Below are 21317 nucleotides of genomic sequence, written 5' to 3' on the forward strand. Positions count from 1 at the left end.
TACTCTCGTTAAACCGTCCGCCGTTATACCGCCATTTTCGCTCACCGCCGACCAAAACCATTGCACAAAAATCTCCAATGCATTATTCCATTAGCTACCCGCCATTTCCGCCTATCGCCATCCGCCAGCACAGTTCCATGCACAAACAACACTTATACCATTGATTTCCCGACCGTTATACCGCCAGCGTGATTGCCATGGAGTACCCATAAATTTAACAATGCACTGAAACAAACGCGCCAGACGCTGATTGCGACAAGCTACGAGTAGGTCTACGGAATGGCCACCGTTCATTTATCGCAGAACACTCAGTAGGTCAGGATGTCGGGAAGAGGACGTGGGATTAAGCCAAAGCCTCAGATGATGGGGTGTCATTTCCCGACACGGTATAATAATGCTTAAAATGTTTCCCCACTTTAAATGATCCCTTACAACATAACAGAATCAAGATTTATTTGGAAACGCAATTAGAACGGGTTAACGGAGGCAGCATTGACATCATATAGTAAAGACATGCACATTATGGACTCACCCGTTGTAACGCCATTTTCGCTAATTTCGCCAATTTGGCCATGAACGGAAGTTGGCGGTATAACGAGAGTAGACTGTACCTCCAGAGTAGGGTGGTCCAATAATTTGAGAGAAAAATAAACTCAATGAAAGAAGTCTAGGCACCTTCCCAAATTGTTCCAAATGTCACTTTATTTTATTTTGCAAAGTTTTAGGTTGATATATTCAGTGAATGGCAGTGCTCAAAATAGGTCAACCTCACAATGTATTTTCCATATTGTCATATTGTGATAAAAAATAATCACAATTTTAGAGAACTTCTTTTCTCTCAGATGATTAACTAAGAGCATCAATCTGACTCAAACTACATTAAATAACCATTTGCTAAGTTGTATTATCCAAAACAAAAAAGGAAACAATTAAAATAAAATATTTATATTTAGAGAGCTAAACCGACAATGCGTATACTCATACTTACAGATCTCTGTTTTTTTCAGCTAGTTGTCATGTACTTTCTCCAGCTTTTCAATGGCATGCTTCTTCAGAATTGTCGGAATAGATGCATTTTGCCACACAACCAAGAGCTCGTCAATTGTCTCATGACTGGCATTTCGGATGGATTTGCTCTCCTTCAAATGGTGGTGGAAACGCTGCAATACTTGCTTTACACTTGGTAATTGTTTGTATCTTGTAATAGTCTCTCTGTCAGCATAGCCAATCAAATAAATTTCATTAGTTTGTCGTGTGGATGCCATAGTGAATGATCTAAAGACAAGAACTGTGGAGAAGACGAGGTAGGATGGTTAGAGGAAAGATGACATCTTGAGCACTGCCTTCTTTTCACCCTATCACTTAGAAATTTTGCATAGATACACATTTCATTGAAACAAACAAATTGAGAAGGTGCCTTGGTTACTACAATGAAGTTGGATTTTCTGAACCACACTACTCCAGAGGTGTTCCAGAGCTGTGATAAATGTGGGACCAAATGATCCACCTTTTTGTTTACACAGACAGCGTTCTGGAATAAAGGTGAAATATCCCTGTAACAGAAGTGCTGTGGAAAAGGGGCCAAAGAAAGTGACAAAGTGATTATAGGCTAGAAGCACGGTTGTTTTTTGTCCAACTGGACACAGCTCTGAATGAAAAGAATGGAGTTTGGTTGAGTTTTACTTTAATCTTCTCCAATTTCACCTACTGTTACCAGAAAACCAACATGGCAGTGGGCATGTTATGCATCTGGAGGGTCCAAAATTGCAGTTCACAGAGGGTTAGTCCACTATTTATATACTGTCTACAAGTGCTGTAGATCAGTGATTCTCAACTGGTGGGTCCAAACCTGTTTCAGTGGTTTACAGGCCTTTGTCTGGGTAAAAAAAAATAGTGGTAGGAAACCCCTCGTGTGTTTTATTTTTTGTGGAGCTGAGCGCTGCCAATTCACACTCCAACAGTAGAGGGCAGTAATGTGCTGTAATGCGAATTAACACCAGACATTTGATAGTATAAAAGTAGACCCAAAAGTTTCTATTCAAATCATCGTGAAACTCAGGTATGACAACTCAGTGGCGGCTGCTCGTCTTTCAGACAGGGGAAGCTCATTGTTGGCTTACATAAAAAATAAATAAATAAATAAAAAAGTCAAGTTATTTAAACATAAATTCGTCCCTCCGTTCCTTTATAAGAAAATGGTCAGTGACCTTATCGTACCAAGTAAACAAGAAAATGCTGAAATTATGTTAAATTGAAACAAGGAAGTCCAATGTGTGCGTTTTATTTACAGTGCAAGAAATGAACAAGTAATTTGGTAGTGGTTTCTCTCTCGATTTCACAGCAGAATGTGTGACGGTATTAAACTGAACTCTGTCAGTGAAGAAGTAGATCTCAAAACAGCTGTCAATCAAACAGGAATCAGCCTTTCGACTGATCCTCCAATCACCACGTGGAAGCCTAGCCTCCAGCCTGGCCGAGCTCCGCCCACAGCTCCATTCACCCCCAGAGACGCCGGGCGTCCGGGGGCGGGACAACATCGTGGCATTTATCCAATTACCGTCCAGTTTTGAGGCAATGAAAAAAACAGTTCCACTCAGTCCCATTGAAGTGCATGGACGCTGAGTGTCTACGGACAAATGCACTGAGCAGAGATCGAATGAGAAAACAGCGCAACGGGAATGGATGAGAAGTGAACAACATCGAGTCTGCTGATTTGTGATAAAACTGATTCTGAACGAACTCGTCTGTGAGATGAACGTGTTCTAACACATTTGTAGTCAATGAAATGTCAACACAACCAAACATATTTAACCATTTAATTTTTGTAATTTTAGGGGAAGCCGGGCTTCCCTTGCAGTCTGAGAAATCACATCTGCAACAACTGCATCAGATGTGCTTTTACCTGCAGAGGACAAAAATACAGAAGCCGAGAACAGGAACAGATTTACATATTATTTTACTGTCATTATCTTGAGATAAGGAATTAATTCATTTGTAAACAAATTAATTAATTTGTTATCTCGACATAAAGTTGGTTTTCTCAAGATAACGAAATAAATTAATTCGTTCTCTCCAGATAACAAAGATTGTTTTCTCGTAGTTACTGTAACTTATCAGTAAGTTGTTGTTGAATGTCTGTTCTGCTCTGTACAGCACATGTCAGCGGCAACTCTTCAAGTCTGCGATGTGGAGGATGTGGTACCTGCTCGCATCTGAGTTCTGTATATGCTTCTGCATTACGAAATATAATTCATTATCACGAGATAACAACTATGAAATAATATGTAAATCCACGGCCGTTCTCAGCTTCCGCACAAAAATCTCAGTGTGTTTAATTCTTGAATAAGTGACTAAATGTACATTTAACTTTTAACTGAGTGCCATTTGTAATTTTAGTTAAAATGTACCTAACTTAGAAGTCGCTTTTCCATTGGACATCTGCGCAAAACTTTACCGATATTTACTAAATGTGGAAAAAACAGAAGTGGGTAATGTCAGTTTTCCATTAAATCACAAATGCGATGTCTTGTTTATTTATTATCACAAGATGACACGAAGTCATTCCATAAACATGGAGACGAATGTAAATATGGTGTTGATTTACAGATATACAGGGTGGGGAAGCAAAATTTACAATGAACATTTAGTTGTTTTTTCTCAGCAGGCACTACGTCAATTGTTTTGAAACCAAACATATATTGATGTCATAATCATACCTAACACTATTATCCATACCTTTTCAGAAACTTTTGCCCATATGAGTAATCAGGAAAGCAAACATCAAAGAGTGTGTGATTTGCTGAATGCACTCGTCACACCAAAGGAGATTTCAAAAATAGTTGGAGTGTCCATAAAGACTGTTTATAATGGAAAGAAGAGAATGACTATGAGCAAAACTATTACGAGAAAGTCTGGAAGATACTATTAAAGAAGAATGGGAGAAGTTGTCACCCGAATATTTGAGGAACACTTGCGCAAGTTTCAGGAAGCGTGTGAAGGCAGTTATTGAGAAAGAAGGAGGACACATAGAATAAAAACATTTTCTATTATGTCAATTTTCTTGTGGCAAATAAATTCTCATGACTTTCAATAAACTAATTGGTCATACACTGTCTTTCAATCCCTACCTCAAAATATTGTCAATTTTGCTTCCCCACCCTGTATTCATTATTATTATTATTATATATTACCCCTCTATCTCATACTAAATTAAAAAATGATTGGGTTTCCTGGTGTGTCCACACATACCAAGACATGTTACTTCTTCTTCTTTGCTTGTTGTAATGTTCGTCAGCATCCGGTTTTTTAATTCACCTGACTCTAGTTGTGAAAAAAGGTCTTTCCATTACAGTTTTGTGTGATATACCATTTGCGCTACGCCTGAAAAACCACCTCTTGAAAACTGAGACTTTTGGCGAAATTGTCGTTTTTCCATTAGGTACATTTTTATGCGCAAGTTATATTTGTGTAATTTGAGGGTCAATGTAAAAGCAACTATTGTTAAATCGAACTTTTCCTTCTTTAATATCAAAACCTGCGGGTAATTTTGGTTTAACATTAAAATTGTTTTTTGTGTTGCATACTGTGATATTCTGTCTTATCTCAGGTTCAAAACACACCATGTTTTCATTAAATACATTTAAGATGTATAACTTTTATCAGTTTGGGTCATTGTTTGTCATTGTGGGGTGAAGCTGGACCAGTTGAGAACCACTGCTATAGATGAATGACACTTTTTGATGCAGATTTGTTTGAGAGATAAGAGGTATTTTGGATTTGAGGAGAAAACTAGCACACAGTAAAAAAAAAAAAAAAAAAAAGGGACAAAATGCACCTTATTTTCACTGTCCACTTTTATTCAGTGGGTACTTTACAAAGACACCAAACAGCCTTTCACGCTCCTCACCATGTGTCAGCATCACTCTTTCAAAAAGCATGCACGTGTCCTCGATTTCACCCTTTGTACCCTTCTGCATCTCCAATTTTCTACTCTCTATCCATTTATCCATGTTTGTTTTCCTCTGCTATTTGTGCCGTGTCTATTCCCTCTGTCTTCTTGGTGGTTAGTCAGTAGCAATCATAATTTCTAAATGTCATTTGGCCATTAGCTCATGAGGCCAGGAAGGATGTTCTAAATGGGGGTGATGGAAGAGAGAGGGGTCATGGGGAGAGGCTTGGGCGTAGAAATAGAGCAGTCATCTTCATGGCCTCTTAGAGACTCCCAGATTTGATTACGGATACAGACCAGAAACAGGGAAGATACAGTAGATGCAGGAGGAGGCAGATAAAAAGCGCATCAGACTCAGCTTCACTTTCACAAACAATGCAAGCAAAGAGGATAAAAGAGCGAGGGCATTGAGGAAACCAGGAAAGGCCAGTCGACTTCAGGAAAAGAAAACCAGATTTGCTAAAAGGTCAGAGTGAGATATCTGAGAAGAGCCATTTTCACCTCTCACAAAGTTAAATTTAATGTGTGTGATTACGTGCCCGTCTGTAATCCCTACACCACCTCCACCAGAACCCTTAGGCATGTTTTTCCTGCCCTCTATGGGAGACAAATCCAAAGTGCATGACCAGTCTGGCTGACCCAGTGTTTTTTACCTCCGCCAAGGAGGTTATGTTTTTGCCAGGGTTTGTTTGTTTGTTTGTTTGTCTGTTTGTCTGTCCATTAGTGTACAACATAACTCAAAAAGTTATGGACAGATTTGGATGAAATTTTCAGGGTTTGTTGGAAATAGGATAAGGAAGAAATGATTAAATTTTGGTGGTGATCGGGGGTGGGGGGGCCCACAGGGGGGCCCATTTCCAACAAACCCTGAAAATTTCATCAAAATCTGTCCATAACTTTTTGAGTTATGTTGCACACTAACGGACAGACAAACAGACAGACAGACAAACAAACAGACAAACAAACCCTGGCAAAAACATAACCTCCTTGGCGTGGGGGGGGCCACTGATCAGCCTTGGCGGAGGTCTGTGCTCTCCGAGTGCTTCTAGTTTGTCTGTTTGTTTGTTTGTCTGCCCGTTAGTGTGCAACATAACTCAAAAAGTTATGGACAGATTTGGATGAAATTTTCAGGGTTTGTTGGAAATGGGATAAGGAAGAAATGATTAAATTTTGGTGGTGATCGGGGGTGGGGGGCCCACGGGGGGGGCCACTGATCAGCCTTGGCGGAGGTCTGCGCTCTCCGAGTGCTTCTAGTTAACCTTGGGGTCGGGACCCCACTTGGGGTCAGCTGAAATTTCTAGTAATTGATTAAAAAATAAATAAATTACTGATAAAAATATATATGGTGAGTCAAGAGAGACAATCCCAATCTATAAAAGACATGAGAAACTGAAGCTGAAACTGCAGCACTGTGGTTCTGTTTATTTTTCCAATGTTCATTGTGGTCAGTTTCAGATGCTGCAGCTCTTTCATAATTCATAGATTGAGTTCTTGTTTGTTCAGTATTAATTGTCAGCCTTGGAAATCCAAGCTGGACTGACTGTACATATCCTGACCAAGGAAAATCAAATTCTCACTTTGTGCAGTAATCTACACCTGGATTTACTGCCTCCGTCCGTAATAATATACATTATATAGACTAAATGGTTAATAGGTTGGGAACCACATGTCTAACCCTAAGTCAGTGGTTTCCAAACTTTTTTGGCTCATGACCCCATTTTAACCTGTTAAACCCTGACCATATTTTCAGGGGAAAAACACCTAAACAGACATACCCAAAGTAAATGAAGAATTACTTCACAATAACAAGGTTCATATGGATGTTCTTGGTGTCTATGGACATTTAGAGACCTCACAGAATCTATTCCCATTGTCTAAAATATTGTATCTATTACTATGCCTGAGTAAACTGTAACAAACTAAAAGAGAAATTGGAATTTTTTATCCTCGCCTGTTTTTTTTTCGGCTGGATTGACGATGATATGCATAAATTAACTGTTCATGTCGGAGATTTTTAATAGCGTATATTTCACCCCACAAAGATTAAAAATCATGTTTGAACATTAAAGTTTGCACTAAAATACACTTTTGATGTACTTTTATTAACATTAGGGTCTAAACTTTGAGCAAAAGTTGAAAAAAACATTAATTGTCCTGATTTATTATATTTTTATAGTAGATGAATATTAACATAATTTTTTCAGCCTGCGGGCGGGCTGATAGGGCTAAAGGTTAATCACAAATTTCTGACGACCACAGACATTCAAAACGGAGACTTTTTTTTTGCTAAAATTAATTTGTTTTTGATTTCCTTGGTCAGGATATGTACGGTCAGCCCAGCTTGGATTTACAAGGCTGACAATTAATACTGAACAAACAAGAACTCAAACTATGAATTATGAAAGAGCTGCAGCATCTGAAACTGACCACAATGAACATTTGACAGATAAACAGAACCACAGTGCTGCAGTTTCAGCTTCACAGTTTGTCATGTCTTTAATGTATTGGGATTGTCTCTCAACTCACCATGTATTTTTTATTAGCACTTTTTTTTTGTTTGTTTGGTTTTTTTTTTATCATTTACTAGAAATTTCAGGTGACCCCATTTGAATTCCAGGTGAACCCATATGGGGTCCTGACCAAGGTTATAGTAGTTTTTGATTTTTCATTATAGTTTAGTTTTATTTAGTTATAGCTTTTTGTTTTCCAATTCAGTGAGTTGTAATTAGTTTTAGAGCAGGTTTGTGAGTTTTTATTGGTTTCCGTTTTTTTTTGGTTTTTTTTATCTCAATGCTTAGTTTTAGTTTAGTCTTTTTCATATCTTTTATCTTCCTCACTGTCATATTCAAATAAATCCCACACAGGACTCTGCTGCTTTCTCCAAACTTAAGTCTCCGTGTTTCCAGGTAGAGTGGGGACGAGAAGACGACTCTAAATGACAAGTGACGGACCGTGAAGTGGCGTATGGTGCCGCCATCTAAAATTGCTTGAGCGAAATAAATCGATTTCATATCAATCTGACGCTGAAAAAGATGAAAACGAAGGGAATTTTATCTGTAATTTTTAGACATTTTAGTTAGTTTTGTAAGCACACAATTCAGTTTCAGTTATCGTTTTTTCTTTTAATTATAGTTTTTATTTATTTCAGTCAACGAAAATGTTTTTCCAATTCTAGTTTTTGTCATTTTGTTAGTTTCATTAACAATTACACTGGTCAACAACAAATTTATTGTTTAGGTTTTTTGAGCTGATTTAGGATAATTTTGGTGTGCTGAATCCAAAAATCACATTAATTTTGCTCAATCAGGTCAACTTTCTGAACTATGCTACATATTGGCTTTTTAACATTTTTGCTTACATTTATGGGCATTTTCACATCATATGATACAAAATTCTTTCATATTTCTTGCAATAAACGAGTTCTGAAGATTTTACTTTTGCCAATTTATGATTGTTTTTTTTAACATTACAGGTGAATGAAATGGCTTCGACTAGAAGATCTTGCAAAAATAAGCCTGACGTATTCTGCTACATCTGCGGTGAATACACCATTGTACCTAACAGGAATCAAGTCACAAGTTTCATAAGGTGTGCTTACCAGTCTTATTTTGGTATTAAACTTGGTGACCAAGACAAAGTTTGGGCGCCACACATGGTATGCAAGTCATGCACCGAGTATCTGCGCCAGTGGACCAAAGGCAAGAAGAGTTGTCTGAAGTTTGGAATTCCTATGATGTGGAGGGAGCCGACAAACCATGTCACTGACTGCTACTTCTGTGCTATTGATGTGACTGGAATCAACACAAAGAACCGAAGCAGCACGTTGTCCTGTGGCTCACTGTGATGAAATTCCAGTACCCGTCTTTGGAGAACTTCCTGACATCAGTGATGATGATAGAAAATGATTTTTTATTTCTTAAAACCTATTTTGGGTGAGAACTATATAAAAATCAACTGATAAAGTCACAAAAATCTAATCAATTTTGTGAGAAGATCAAATTTTTCAAAATCAAATTGGCAAAAAAACCTGACCTGATTGAGACAAACATATGTCATTTTTGGATTTAGCGGTGCAAAATGGTTTTAATTCAGTTGAAAAAACCTAGACAACTTGCAAAAAACATTTTTTTGTAACCCAGTGTTATCACCTTAGTCCTGACCCCAAGGTTGCCCTAAGTAGTGGCAGGAGTCTGTGTTTGGATTTCTTTGTCAGCAATGAATAAAAGAAATACAATACTCACTTACCTTCAGTCTTCTTATTGTTCACAAAGTAATCCCATTTTTCATCTTGACTCCGACGTATGAGAACAAAACAAAGTCTTCACTCACTGCAAATATGCATCAAGTCCAACCAAAGCCAGAATGAGGCTTCAGCGGTCTCACATATCCAGATCAAATGGGCTTAAAAGTTACAGTTTACAGCCTCTTTAGTAAACAAATCCCTCTGTTACTCAACAAAAAACACGACAAAATAATGAGAAGGCTGCGGATTTAGGTCTAAAGCCAGTAATAAAGCCAAGCCTCAGTAAATCCATGATCATCATGAAAATAGAACACACCTGGGCTTTGTTTTGCAGGCATACATGGAAATGTAGTTCATAGTTGTAGTTCTTGAATAAATGCAACATGTTACACACAAGTATGGCTCAAATGATTTATGAGGAAATGAAAACAATGGTGATATATAAGAGGAGGAGAAGGTTATGGATTTACAACACATAAAGAAATGATTGAAATAAAGTGAATGAATATGCAGGAATTGTGTATTTAATCCTGTTCGGCATTATTTATTGATGAGGATAATGATGGGGGTGATGATGATGATGATGATGATGATGATGATGACGACAATGATGAAGGCAACGATGATGATGATGATGATGACGATGACGACAGTGATGATGATGATGATGATGATGACAACGATGATGATGACGATGATGATGATGATGACGATGATGACGATGATGATGGCGATGACGACGACGGCGACGATGACGACAGTGATGATGACGATGATGATGATGACAATGATGATGATGACGATGATGATGACGACGGTGAGGACGGTGATGATGACGACGATGACGACGATGATGATGACAATGATGATGATGACGACGATGATGACAATGACGACGACGATGACGACGACGATGATGACGATGATGATAATGACAATGATGATGTCGACGATGATGATGATGATGATGATGACGACGGTGAGGACGGTGATGATGACGACGATGACGACGATGATGATGACAATGATGATGATGACGACGATGATGACGATGATGACGATGATGATAATGACAATGATGACAACGATGACGATGATGACGATGATGACGATGATGATGATGACGTGTATTGCACATATGTTGTGTTTTTAGGTGGACACCTGAAGTTCCTGATCTTTCCTGGTCTACCAATCGATCTATAAATAATTTCTCAGGTGTAAATATTTTTCTTTCAACTGGATCATTGTGTTAATTGGGATCAGTGCATCTGTTTGAACTCAAAAACATCTATCACATTAACTTAAAAAAAAGCCTTTAAAAAAGAGGAATAAAGGAGAATAAAAACACTCAAAAAAAAACCAACTCTTGATTAAGGTTCTCATAATTCATGCATGAAAGGGTTAATCTGGTACTGGTTGTATTTCTCATTGATTATGTGACTAATATGTTGTTTTTGTGTCTTTAATGTGTGCTTCTGAACACCTAAATATCCCTAAGCAGATGAAAAAAGTGCGTTTCAGTCTATCTGAAACCAATTTCTGAGGCGTTAATATCTAGATATTTTGTTTTCAACTGGAAACTATAACGGCAGATAATACTAATTTACAAGAAAATGCAAGGAGGAAACAGTCATTGACCCTGCCTAACATCTATTAGAACAGAAACCTTTTGAAAATTGCAAAATACAATTGATTTAACATACTTTCACATGAAACAACAGTGATTCTGGCTTCCAGAAACCACAAACTGCATATATTAACCCTTTCATGCATAGTGGTCACTATAGTGGACAGATATTCTTCAGCTGTTCTCTTGTATATTCATGGGTTAGTTGTTTTAACTCCATGTCCTCCTGAGACCCAGCAATGCATTTTGACCTCTGTAGGGGACTAAAATTTGACAGTTTTCATTAAAAAAAAAAAAAAAAAAATGCTGTTCATTGCAAAGGATATTCCATTAAAAAATAAATAAACGAAAATAATTTTAAAAATGTATCTGAAAAAAGTTACATTTTGCAGTTTCCAATCAAGATGACTGTTTAATGTAAAAAAGTGAAAGATTTTCTCTTTACTGGATCCCAAGAGGATATCAACCAACACAGTGGACGTTCATGCATCATCTACACTGACATTCAGACCATTACTTTAACTTTGCTCTTCTTGATAAACCTGGTCTGCACTAACATGTTTGAGTGTAAATCAACAGCTAATTTTCTCAAACAAAAAGTTTTTTTTTTTTTTTTAACCCTTTCATGCATAGTGGTCACTACAGTGGACAGTTGTTCAAAGCTGTTCTCTTGTATATTCATGGGTTTTGTTGTTTTAGTTCCACATCAGCCAACACAGTGGACGCTTATGCATCATCCCATACACTGACATTCATACCATTACTGTAAATTTGCTGTTCTAAATAAACCTGATCTGCAGTAACATGTTTCAGTGTGAATCAATTGTTATTTGTTAGAATTTTTTTTTTTTTTTTTTTTTTTTTACATATTATCACCATGAAAAGAGTAATAAGTAGCATTAGAATATGTAAAAATGTGAGAAACCATCAGATTTTATTTAATTGTTTTAACATCAATTTCTGATATTGGCTTTTAACCCTTTCATGCATAGTGGTCACTACAGTGGACAGCTATTCTACAGCTTGTATGTTCATGGATTTTGTTGTTCTTTTCGCTGTTTTTTTTAATTTTTTTAACACATATCTTTATTAAAGTTTTAAGACACTACATGTCATTTCTGACATGAATTGGTAACATTATGTCGATCTCTCCTGAGGATAAACCCCCTGAATCACAAGCCTTCCCCACAGTTTTCATACAATTTATCAGTAAATACATGTTTCTGTGCGTCAAAAATTAAACGTGTGGTGTCCAGCTGAGTGGATATTTTTGCAACTTCATGAAATTTTTTTTTGTCATTATTACTTTTTTAAAATGTATTTAAAAAAAATTTTAAAGTTATTTTTATTTAATTAATTTTTTAAAATTTATTTTTCAGAAGAAAATTTTCAATCACATTGTTTTTTTCATGCCTAAAGAGGAATAAAAACACTCAGGAAAAATTTTTGATTAAGGTTCTCATAGTTCGTGCATGAAAGGGTTAATGTATTATCTCCATGAAATGAGTAAAAACTAGTATTAGAGTATGATAAAATGTGAGAAAACATCAGATTAGCCACATTAAAAATGTTTTTATTAAATAGTTTTCACAAAGTATATCACTCTATGATGATGGGTTTTAAATATATGTGTCTTTGCTTCAAAAATTTAACGCATAGTGTCCAGCTGAGTGGACATTTTTGTAACTCCATGAAAATAGATTCATAAAAAAATTCAATCACATTGTTTTTTTTCATGCCTAAACATGTTTTTGTCTCCAATGTGTGTCTTTCTGATTAATTTTTCAGGCGTTAACATGTAAATACTTGGTTTTCAACTGGAAAAAATAAGCACAGATAATATTGGTTTATAGCAAATAGCAACAGGTTGACTGTAGCTGAAGTTGTATAATCAAAAATGAGTATTTGACATACTTTTGTTAAGAAAAAAAGGACATAAAATACAACTATCCTTCCTTCCAGATACGACAAATTGCATGCATCAATATTTAATATTACAGAATGGTCTTTTCAATACTGTTCCTCCTTTTTTTTGTGCAACAAACATGTTTTTGTCTCTAAAGTGTGTCTTTCTGATTAATGTAAAAGCAATTTTTGAGGCGTTAACATGTAAATACTTGGTTTTCAGCAGGAAAAAATGACAGATAACATTGGTTTATAGGAAATAGCAACAGGTTGACTGTAGCTGAGGTTGAATATCGCTATCGCTATCACATTATGATCACATTTTATGACAAAAACAGCAGACCAAAGACTGGCCACCCGACACTACAAACTGCACATTTTATTTCCTCATTTCTGGTTTGATCTTTCCCCCCTAATTGATTTGATTTACTAATATGTGCAGACTGGTGTGCATTTGTTTTAACAGGGACCGAAACCCGGTGGCAAATCAGTGGTTTAATCACCCCTGGATGTCATTTATACACAAACAATGAGTATTTGACATACTTTCCTTAAGAAAATAACACATCTAAGGACATAAAATACAACTATTCTGCCTTCCAGATATGACAAATTACATGCATCAGTATTTAATATTACAGAATGGTGTTTTCAGTACTGTTCATACTGCATTAGTTTTCTAATTTTTTGCAACAAACATGTTTTTGTCTCTAAAGTGTGTCTTTTGGATTAATTTTTGAGGCGTTAACATGTAAATACTTGGATTTCAATAGGAAAAAATAAGCACAGATAATATTGGTTTATAGGAAATAGCAACAGGTTGACTGTAGCTGAGGTTGCATAATCAAAAGTAAGTATTTGACATACTTTTGCCTAAAAAAAAAGAACATAAAATACAACTATCCTTCCTTCCAGATATTACAAATTGCATGCATCAACATTTAATATTACAGAATGGTCTTTTCAATACTGTTCCTCCTTTTTTTGTGCAACAAACCTGTTTTTTTCTCTAAAGTGTGTTTTTCTGATTAATGTAAAAGCAATTTTTGAGGCGTTAACATGTAAATACTTGGTTTTCAACTGGAAAAAAACAAGGACAGATAATATTGCTTTATAGGAAACAGCAACAGGTTGACTGTAGCTGAGGTTGCATAATCAAAAATAAGTATTTGACATACTTTTGCCAAGAAAAAAAGAGGATAAAATACAACTATCCTTCCTTCCAGATACGACAAATTGCATGCATCAATATTTAATATTACAGAATGATGTTTTCAATACTGTTCCTCCTTTTTTTTGTGCAAGAAACCTGTTTTTGTCTCTAAAGTGTGTCTTTCTGATTAATGTAAAAGCAATTTTTGAGGCGTTAACATGTAAATACTTGGTTTTCAACTGGAAAAAATGACAGATAATATTGGTTTATAGGAAATAGCAACAGGTTGACTGTAGCTGAGGTTGAAAATCGCTATCGCTATCACATTATGATCACATTTTATGACAAAAACCGCAGACCAAAGACTGGCCACCCGACACTACAAACTGCACATTTTATTTCCTCATTTCTGGTTTGATCTTTCCCCCCTAATTGATTTGATTTACTAATATGTGCAGACTGGTGTGCATTTGTTTTAACAGGGACCGAAACCCGGTGGCAAATCAGTGGTTTAATCACCCCTGGATGTCATTTATAAACAAACAATGAGTATTTGACATACTTTCCTTAAGAAAATAACACATCTAAGGACATAAAATACAGCTATCCTGCCTTCCAGATATGACAAATTACATGCATCAGTATTTAATATTACAGAATGGTGTTTTCAGTACTGTTCATACTGCATTAGTTTTCTAATTTTTTGCAACAAACATGTTTTTGTCTCTAAAGTGTGTCTTTTGGATTAATTTTTGAGGCGTTAACATGTAAATACTTGGATTTCAATAGGAAAAAATAAGCACAGATAATATTGGTTTATAGGAAATAGCAACAGGTTGACTGTAGCTGAGGTTGCATAATCAAAAGTAAGTATTTGACATACTTTTGCCTAAAAAAAAAGAACATAAAATACAACTATCCTTCCTTCCAGATATTACAAATTGCATGCATCAACATTTAATATTACAGAATGGTCTTTTCAATACTGTTCCTCCTTTTTTTGTGCAACAAACCTGTTTTTTTCTCTAAAGTGTGTTTTTCTGATTAATGTAAAAGCAATTTTTGAGGCGTTAACATGTAAATACTTGGTTTTCAACTGGAAAAAACAAGGACAGATAATATTGCTTTATAGGAAACAGCAACAGGTTGACTGTAGCTGAGGTTGCATAATCAAAAATAAGTATTTGACATACTTTTGCCAAGAAAAAAAGAGGATAAAATACAACTATCCTTCCTTCCAGATACGACAAATTGCATGCATCAATATTTAATATTACAGAATGATGTTTTCAATACTGTTCCTCCTTTTTTTTGTGCAAGAAACCTGTTTTTGTCTCTAAAGTGTGTCTTTCTGATTAATGTAAAAGCAATTTTTGAGGCGTTAACATGTAAATACTTGGTTTTCAACTGGAAAAAATGACAGATAATATTGGTTTATAGGAAATAGCAACAGGTTGACTGTAGCTGAGGTTGAAAATCGCTATCGCTATCACATTATGATCACATTTTATGACAAAAACCGCAGACCAAAGACTGGCCACCCGACACTACAAACTGCACATTTTATTTCCTCATTTCTGGTTTGATCTTTCCCCCCTAATTGATTTGATTTACTAATATGTGCAGACTGGTGTGCATTTGTTTTAACAGGGACCGAAACCCGGTGGCAAATCAGTGGTTTAATCACCCCTGGATGTCATTTATAAACAAACAATGAGTATTTGACATACTTTCCTTAAGAAAATAACACATCTAAGGACATAAAATACAGCTATCCTGCCTTCCAGATATGACAAATTGCATGCATCAGTATTTAATATTACAGAATGGTGTTTTCAGTACTGTTCATACTGCATTAGTTTTCTAATTTTTTGCAACAAACATGTTTTTGTCTCTAAAGTGTGTCTTTTGGATTAATTTTTGAGGCGTTAACATGTAAATACTTGGTTTTCAACTGGAAAAAAAAGGACAGATAGGAAATAGCAACAGGTTGACTGTAGCTGAGGTTGAATATCGCTATCGCTATCACATTATGATCACATTTTATGACAAAAACAGCAGACCAAAGACTGGCCACCCGACACTACAAACTGCACATTTTATTTCCTCATTTCTGGTTTGATCTTTCCCCCCTAATTGATTTGATTTACTAATATGTGCAGACTGGTGTGCATTTGTTTTAACAGGGACCGAAACCCGGTGGCAAATCAGCGGTTTAATCACCCCTGGATGTCATTTATACACAAACAATGAGTATTTGACATACTTTCCATAAGAAAATAACACATCTAAGGACATAAAATACAACTATTCTGCCTTCCAGATATGACAAATTACATGCATCAGTATTTAATATTACAGAATGGTGTTTTCAGTACTGTTCATACTGCATTAGTTTTCTAATTTTTTGCAACAAACATGTTTTTGTCTCTAAAGTGTGTCTTTTGGATTAATTTTTGAGGCGTTAACATGTAAATACTTGGTTTTCAATAGGAAAAAATAAGGACAGATAATATTGGTTTATAGGAAATAGCAACAGGTTGACTGTAGCTGAGGTTGCATAATCAAAAGTAAGTATTTGACATACTTTTGCCAAGAAAAAAAGGACATAAAATACAACTATCCTTCCTTCCAGATATTACAAATTGCATGCATCAATATTTAATATTACAGAATGGTGTTTTCAATACTGTTCCTCCATTTTTTTGTGCAGCAAACCTGTTTTTGTCTCTAAAGTGTGTTTTTCTGATTAATGTAAAAGCAATTTTTGAGGCGTTAACATGTAAATACTTGGTTTTCAACTGGAAAAAACAAGGACAGATAATATTGCTTTATAGGAAACAGCAACAGGTTGACTGTAGCTGAGGTTGCATAATCAAAAATAAGTATTTGACATACTTTTGCCAAGAAAAAAGGAGATAAAATACAACTATCCTTCCTTCCAGATACGACAAATTGCATGCATCAATATTTAATATTACAGAATGATGTTTTCAATACTGTTCCTCCTTTTTTTTGTGCAAGAAACCTGTTTTTGTCTCTAAAGTGTGTCTTTCTGATTAATGTAAAAGCAATTTTTGAGGCGTTAACATGTAAATACTTGGTTTTCAACTGGAAAAAATGACAGATAATATTGGTTTATTGGAAATAGCAACAGGTTGACTGTAGCTGAGGTTGAATATCGCTATCGCTATCACATTATGATCACATTTTATGACAAAAACAGCAGACCAAAGACTGGCCACCCGACACTACAAACCGCACATTTTATTTCCTCATTTCTGGTTTGATCTTTCCCCCCTAATTGATTTGATTTACTAATATGTGCAGACTGGTGTGCATTTGTTTTAACAGGGACCGAAACCCGGTGGCAAATCAGCGGTTTAATCACCCCTGGATGTCATTTTTACACTGTCCACTCAGGCAGATTTAACAGAGGTCAGTGATGTAATGGCACAAAGTCAGGCTCATTATTAACTGCTGCAGAACAACACAGAGCAGGAGCTGATTCTCTTGTTAGTGCCTGATTAGTGGGGATGACTGCAGGACCTCTGCTTCACAGCTGCAAACGTATGTAGCAGGAAATGGCATTAAGGGAAGCCGAGGAAGAAGAAAAAAAAAAAGTCGTTTAATCTATTTTTTTTTGCGCACATCAGTGTCTAACGCTGCCACTGATAATCGATGTTTGAGTAAGAATGGCTGCCAGGGGGGTGATGCATAATGCTGTGTACACATCGAGTAAAAGAAGATCCCTGCACATTATCATCCATCTCATCTGACTCTGTTTTGTCTTGTAATAACACCCCCCCACCCCCCTCCTCCCTTTTACACATACACACTACACTGTGTTGAGCTGGTTTCTAATTGGTGTGTATTGATGAAACTGCTGCGGGTGTTGCCACAGATACAAGTCATTAATGCGGACCCCCGCTTGGCACGACAACACGAGCTGAAAGACACATACACAGTGTCAAGTCAAGTTCAAGCATGTCCCGTTATAAGATTACGGACAGAGGTTGCCATGGTAACCGCTGGCATAAATAATCGAGATATGTTACGTGTTTGGGTGTAAATGGCAGGTGCGAAGGAAAATCGATAAACAGACGTGTTCAGATGCAATTCCAATCTCTTCGTGTCTTTCGCGCTCCATCCATCAGCGACCCCCATTTTCCATCCGCTCTGTCACCGCGTTACACTTTTCCATCTCTTTTCACGCGTTCACATTTAGCGGATCATCTTATCCATCACAGACGAGTGAAGAGGTGAAGGCGCGGCGTCGTGTTTTAGAGTTTTATTAGAAGAAGACAGCAGCACAATGAACAAACCACAATGGAAAACACATAAATAATGTTAACCCTCCGGTATCCCGATGCGCCTTTTAGACACATTTTGCACTTCATTTTAAAAAACTTCATATTATTTTTCCCAATTTAAATAAAGTTAGAATTCAAAAGTTGCTCATTTTTGCATGATCTTTAAAATTCTGGCCACCGACTAAAATTTGCACATCGTAAACAAAAAAAATTACAAGACTAGCATCTGTCTCCCAAGTGTGCCTAAAACGCACTATTTCTTCCATTTGTTATGTATGATTAGGGCTGACCTTGATTTACAAAAATAAAATCAAATTAGAGCAGAAAAATAAATCAATATATAATATTTAATAGTTTGATTTATAGGTGTGCATTTTCGCACACTTGGTGACAGATGCTAGTATTTTTGAACATTTGACCTAGCGCCAAAAATAATTATGCAAATTAACCAATGTTGGAGTTAATCATTGACATATGCCAGGATGAAAAATCAAATAATATGTGATCCACTTTTTATGTAGTATATTGAAAAAAAATAATTTTTTGTGTTTTTTGCATAAAAAAATGGTTTGTTTACATTACAAACACGGCATTTAAAGGGTTAAAAAATGTGACAATTATTGAGTATTTGGTATTTTTATTTACGGCTCAAGTTGATGAAATAGAAAAAAGTGTAAAAGAATTAAAAACAAACTGTATGAAAATTTTTTTGACATTACTCCACAAGTGTGCCAAAACGCACACTTGGTGCTTAGTGAGGGCCTTGGTGGACGGGATACCGCAGGGTTGAAGGAGTGATATTTTGCTTTTTTTAAATTTTTTTTTTATTATTTTACTGGTCCCACCCACTTTAGATCATATTAGGCTGAATGTGGCCCCTGAACTAAAATGAGTTTGACACCCCTGGTGTAGATCATAAAAGATCACAAAAATAGACCACCCTTGTTTCTTTCAATTTCTTGTTCATTTTAATGCCTGGTACAACGAAAGGTACATTTGTTTGGACAAATATAATGATAACAACAAAAATAGCTCATAAGAGTTTAATTTCAGAGCTGATATCTATCCATTTTCCATGTTTTCTTGATAATAACCAAAATCACTTCAGTTCTTACGTCAATATCCATGGCATTGTACTGACAAAAACAGTGCTTTGAGGCATTCCATGTTTTCTTTTCTGTCTGTTTTAGTCACATCATACACACAGGAATTAGTACTGGATTGCATAACCATTGTTTTTGATGACGTTTGATGGTCTAATAATTTTTTCCACGACTGCATAACATACAAGGAGTGCTTTTAATAATCTAAATGTGCCTCTAAGTGTGAGATTTCTTTGCAATTACTGAATCTATAAAACAAATCCTTCCTCATTCCATCATGTCTGTTATTGATTTTTCATTTTCAACGATTTTCTGTCCAATTTTTTGGGTACTGCGTTATAAACTATTCCCTTTAAGTAACAGCACATATTTCCAGAAACCGATATGTGAGTGCACCTCAGTAACACAAGGATAAACGTGGGGAGTGCATCTTGTTTTCTGAGTGCTTGTAATTCTGAGAGTTCATTTGCCTCGGGCTGAACAGCAGCAGGATGAAATAAACGTCTGACACAAGACTCAGACATAAAGAGGAACAGAAACAAAGACCGAGACGTAAAAAGAACGATTTGGAGCTCACATATAGACACACAAACATTCATTATACAAAACATAACAAGCTGACAGAGACGTGTAACCTAAGTATTCATTATTTTACTTATTCAACATTGTTATTTTAGAAAAATAAGGTGTCAAGATCATCTTAACAGAGGAGAAAAACAGTATATTTCCTCTTCCCGCAGTTACTCTAATATCTAGAATATACAGTATGTCCCTGTAAAAATAATATTCTGGTCACTATATAGACATTTTGTTTTTATACGAAAGGTTCCAGCTCTATTTAGTTACACTTACAGTACATATATATATAGGTCTTTAAAAAGGAGCAGTTTTTTACAAATACCGCCTTTTAAGAAGAACAACCATCCAACAACTAAAAAAACAAAAGCAAAAGATCGATAAACCATAAACTGGTCCTGATTTCATCATTATAATTTACACAGTAACTTGACTACATATGCTTTAAAGGAGTGATATTTTGCTTTTTTAAATGGACTCACGCATTTTAAAACATTTCCCTGTGGTCTACATAAACTGTAAATGCTCTGCTTGGGTTTGAATTCTCCATTAATTCAACTCCACAGGTCCATTTTCAACCCTATTTCTGAATAATGACACCAGAAAGGTTGTTTTGAGCGCTGGCCCTTTAAATCCAAATGAGCCACTTGAAGTCCCGCCCCCTCCAGGTAGTTAGTTGGCTGTGCTGCTCTGTCCTGTTCAACCAACGACTGAATATTTAAGGTAATTGGATTGAAGTTTGGACATATTTTCAGTTTTTACTACAACCGTTGCTGCTGACAAACAATTATGTCGTACTCGGAGAAATTTTCGTTGGAAGTCTTGAACAGTATATGTGCAAATGTTTTGACATAATTAGTTATAAAACGTAGCAAATTAAGAAGGAATTGAATCAGGTTGTAGAAATCCACTTGATTATTGCCAAAATTAATATAAAAATAGTTTTGCAGCACCTGGAGGGTTCAAATTCAAACTTTATGAACTATTAGGGTCCAAATACACAAATAAATGAACCAAAGACTAATATTAGTGGGTTTAGCAAAATATGACCCCTTTAAAAATAACATTTCCACTGCTGCAGTAACAAAATACAACAACAGCAGATTATTAAAAATGGCTTCAGTCGGTAAAATCTCACTTCGTACCCCAACGTGTGTCTGTTAGGGTGTAAATGCTACTGTGAGAAGAGCTGGTCTTCATTTACCAGCTGTTCTCATGTCTGGAAACCTGTGCAGGCTAACTGTAGCGTCCCGCCGTTAGCTCTGGCCTGGTTCGGGGCCAAGCTGAGGTCAAAGGTCACCACACCCGGCAGGACTTTGCGCCTCGGTTCATAACCGACGCCTCGGGGCAGCTGAAGGCTTTGCTGAACTCTTCGTAGTTACTCATGGCTCCGATGACTCTGCAAAACAACAGCTCTGGTTAAAGGTCTGGTCCTAAAAAGGATGTTAG

At 36.2% G+C, this 21317-nt stretch overlaps 2 protein-coding genes across 2 annotated transcripts in view; one reads left to right on the top strand and one right to left on the bottom strand.

Annotated features, from left to right (window-relative positions):
* LOC115411252 (E3 ubiquitin-protein ligase TRIM21-like) overlaps positions 1 to 21317 on the top strand; it is a 109124-nt gene that overhangs the window by 76336 nt on the left and 11471 nt on the right. The gene's annotated exons all lie outside the window — the stretch shown is intronic.
* The window catches only part of LOC115411251 (phosphate-regulating neutral endopeptidase PHEX-like), a 73429-nt gene continuing 72569 nt past the window's right edge, over positions 20458 to 21317 (bottom strand). The window contains exon 22 of the mRNA XM_030123297.1: positions 20458 to 21267. Within this exon, the coding sequence (XP_029979157.1) occupies positions 21165 to 21267 (103 nt within the window). The 3' untranslated portion in view covers positions 20458 to 21164. The remainder of the gene's footprint in view (positions 21268 to 21317) is intronic.

The sequence above is a fragment of the Sphaeramia orbicularis genome, chromosome 20, assembly GCF_902148855.1.
Source record: "Sphaeramia orbicularis chromosome 20, fSphaOr1.1, whole genome shotgun sequence".
NCBI classification, from domain to species: Eukaryota; Metazoa; Chordata; class Actinopteri; order Kurtiformes; family Apogonidae; genus Sphaeramia; species Sphaeramia orbicularis.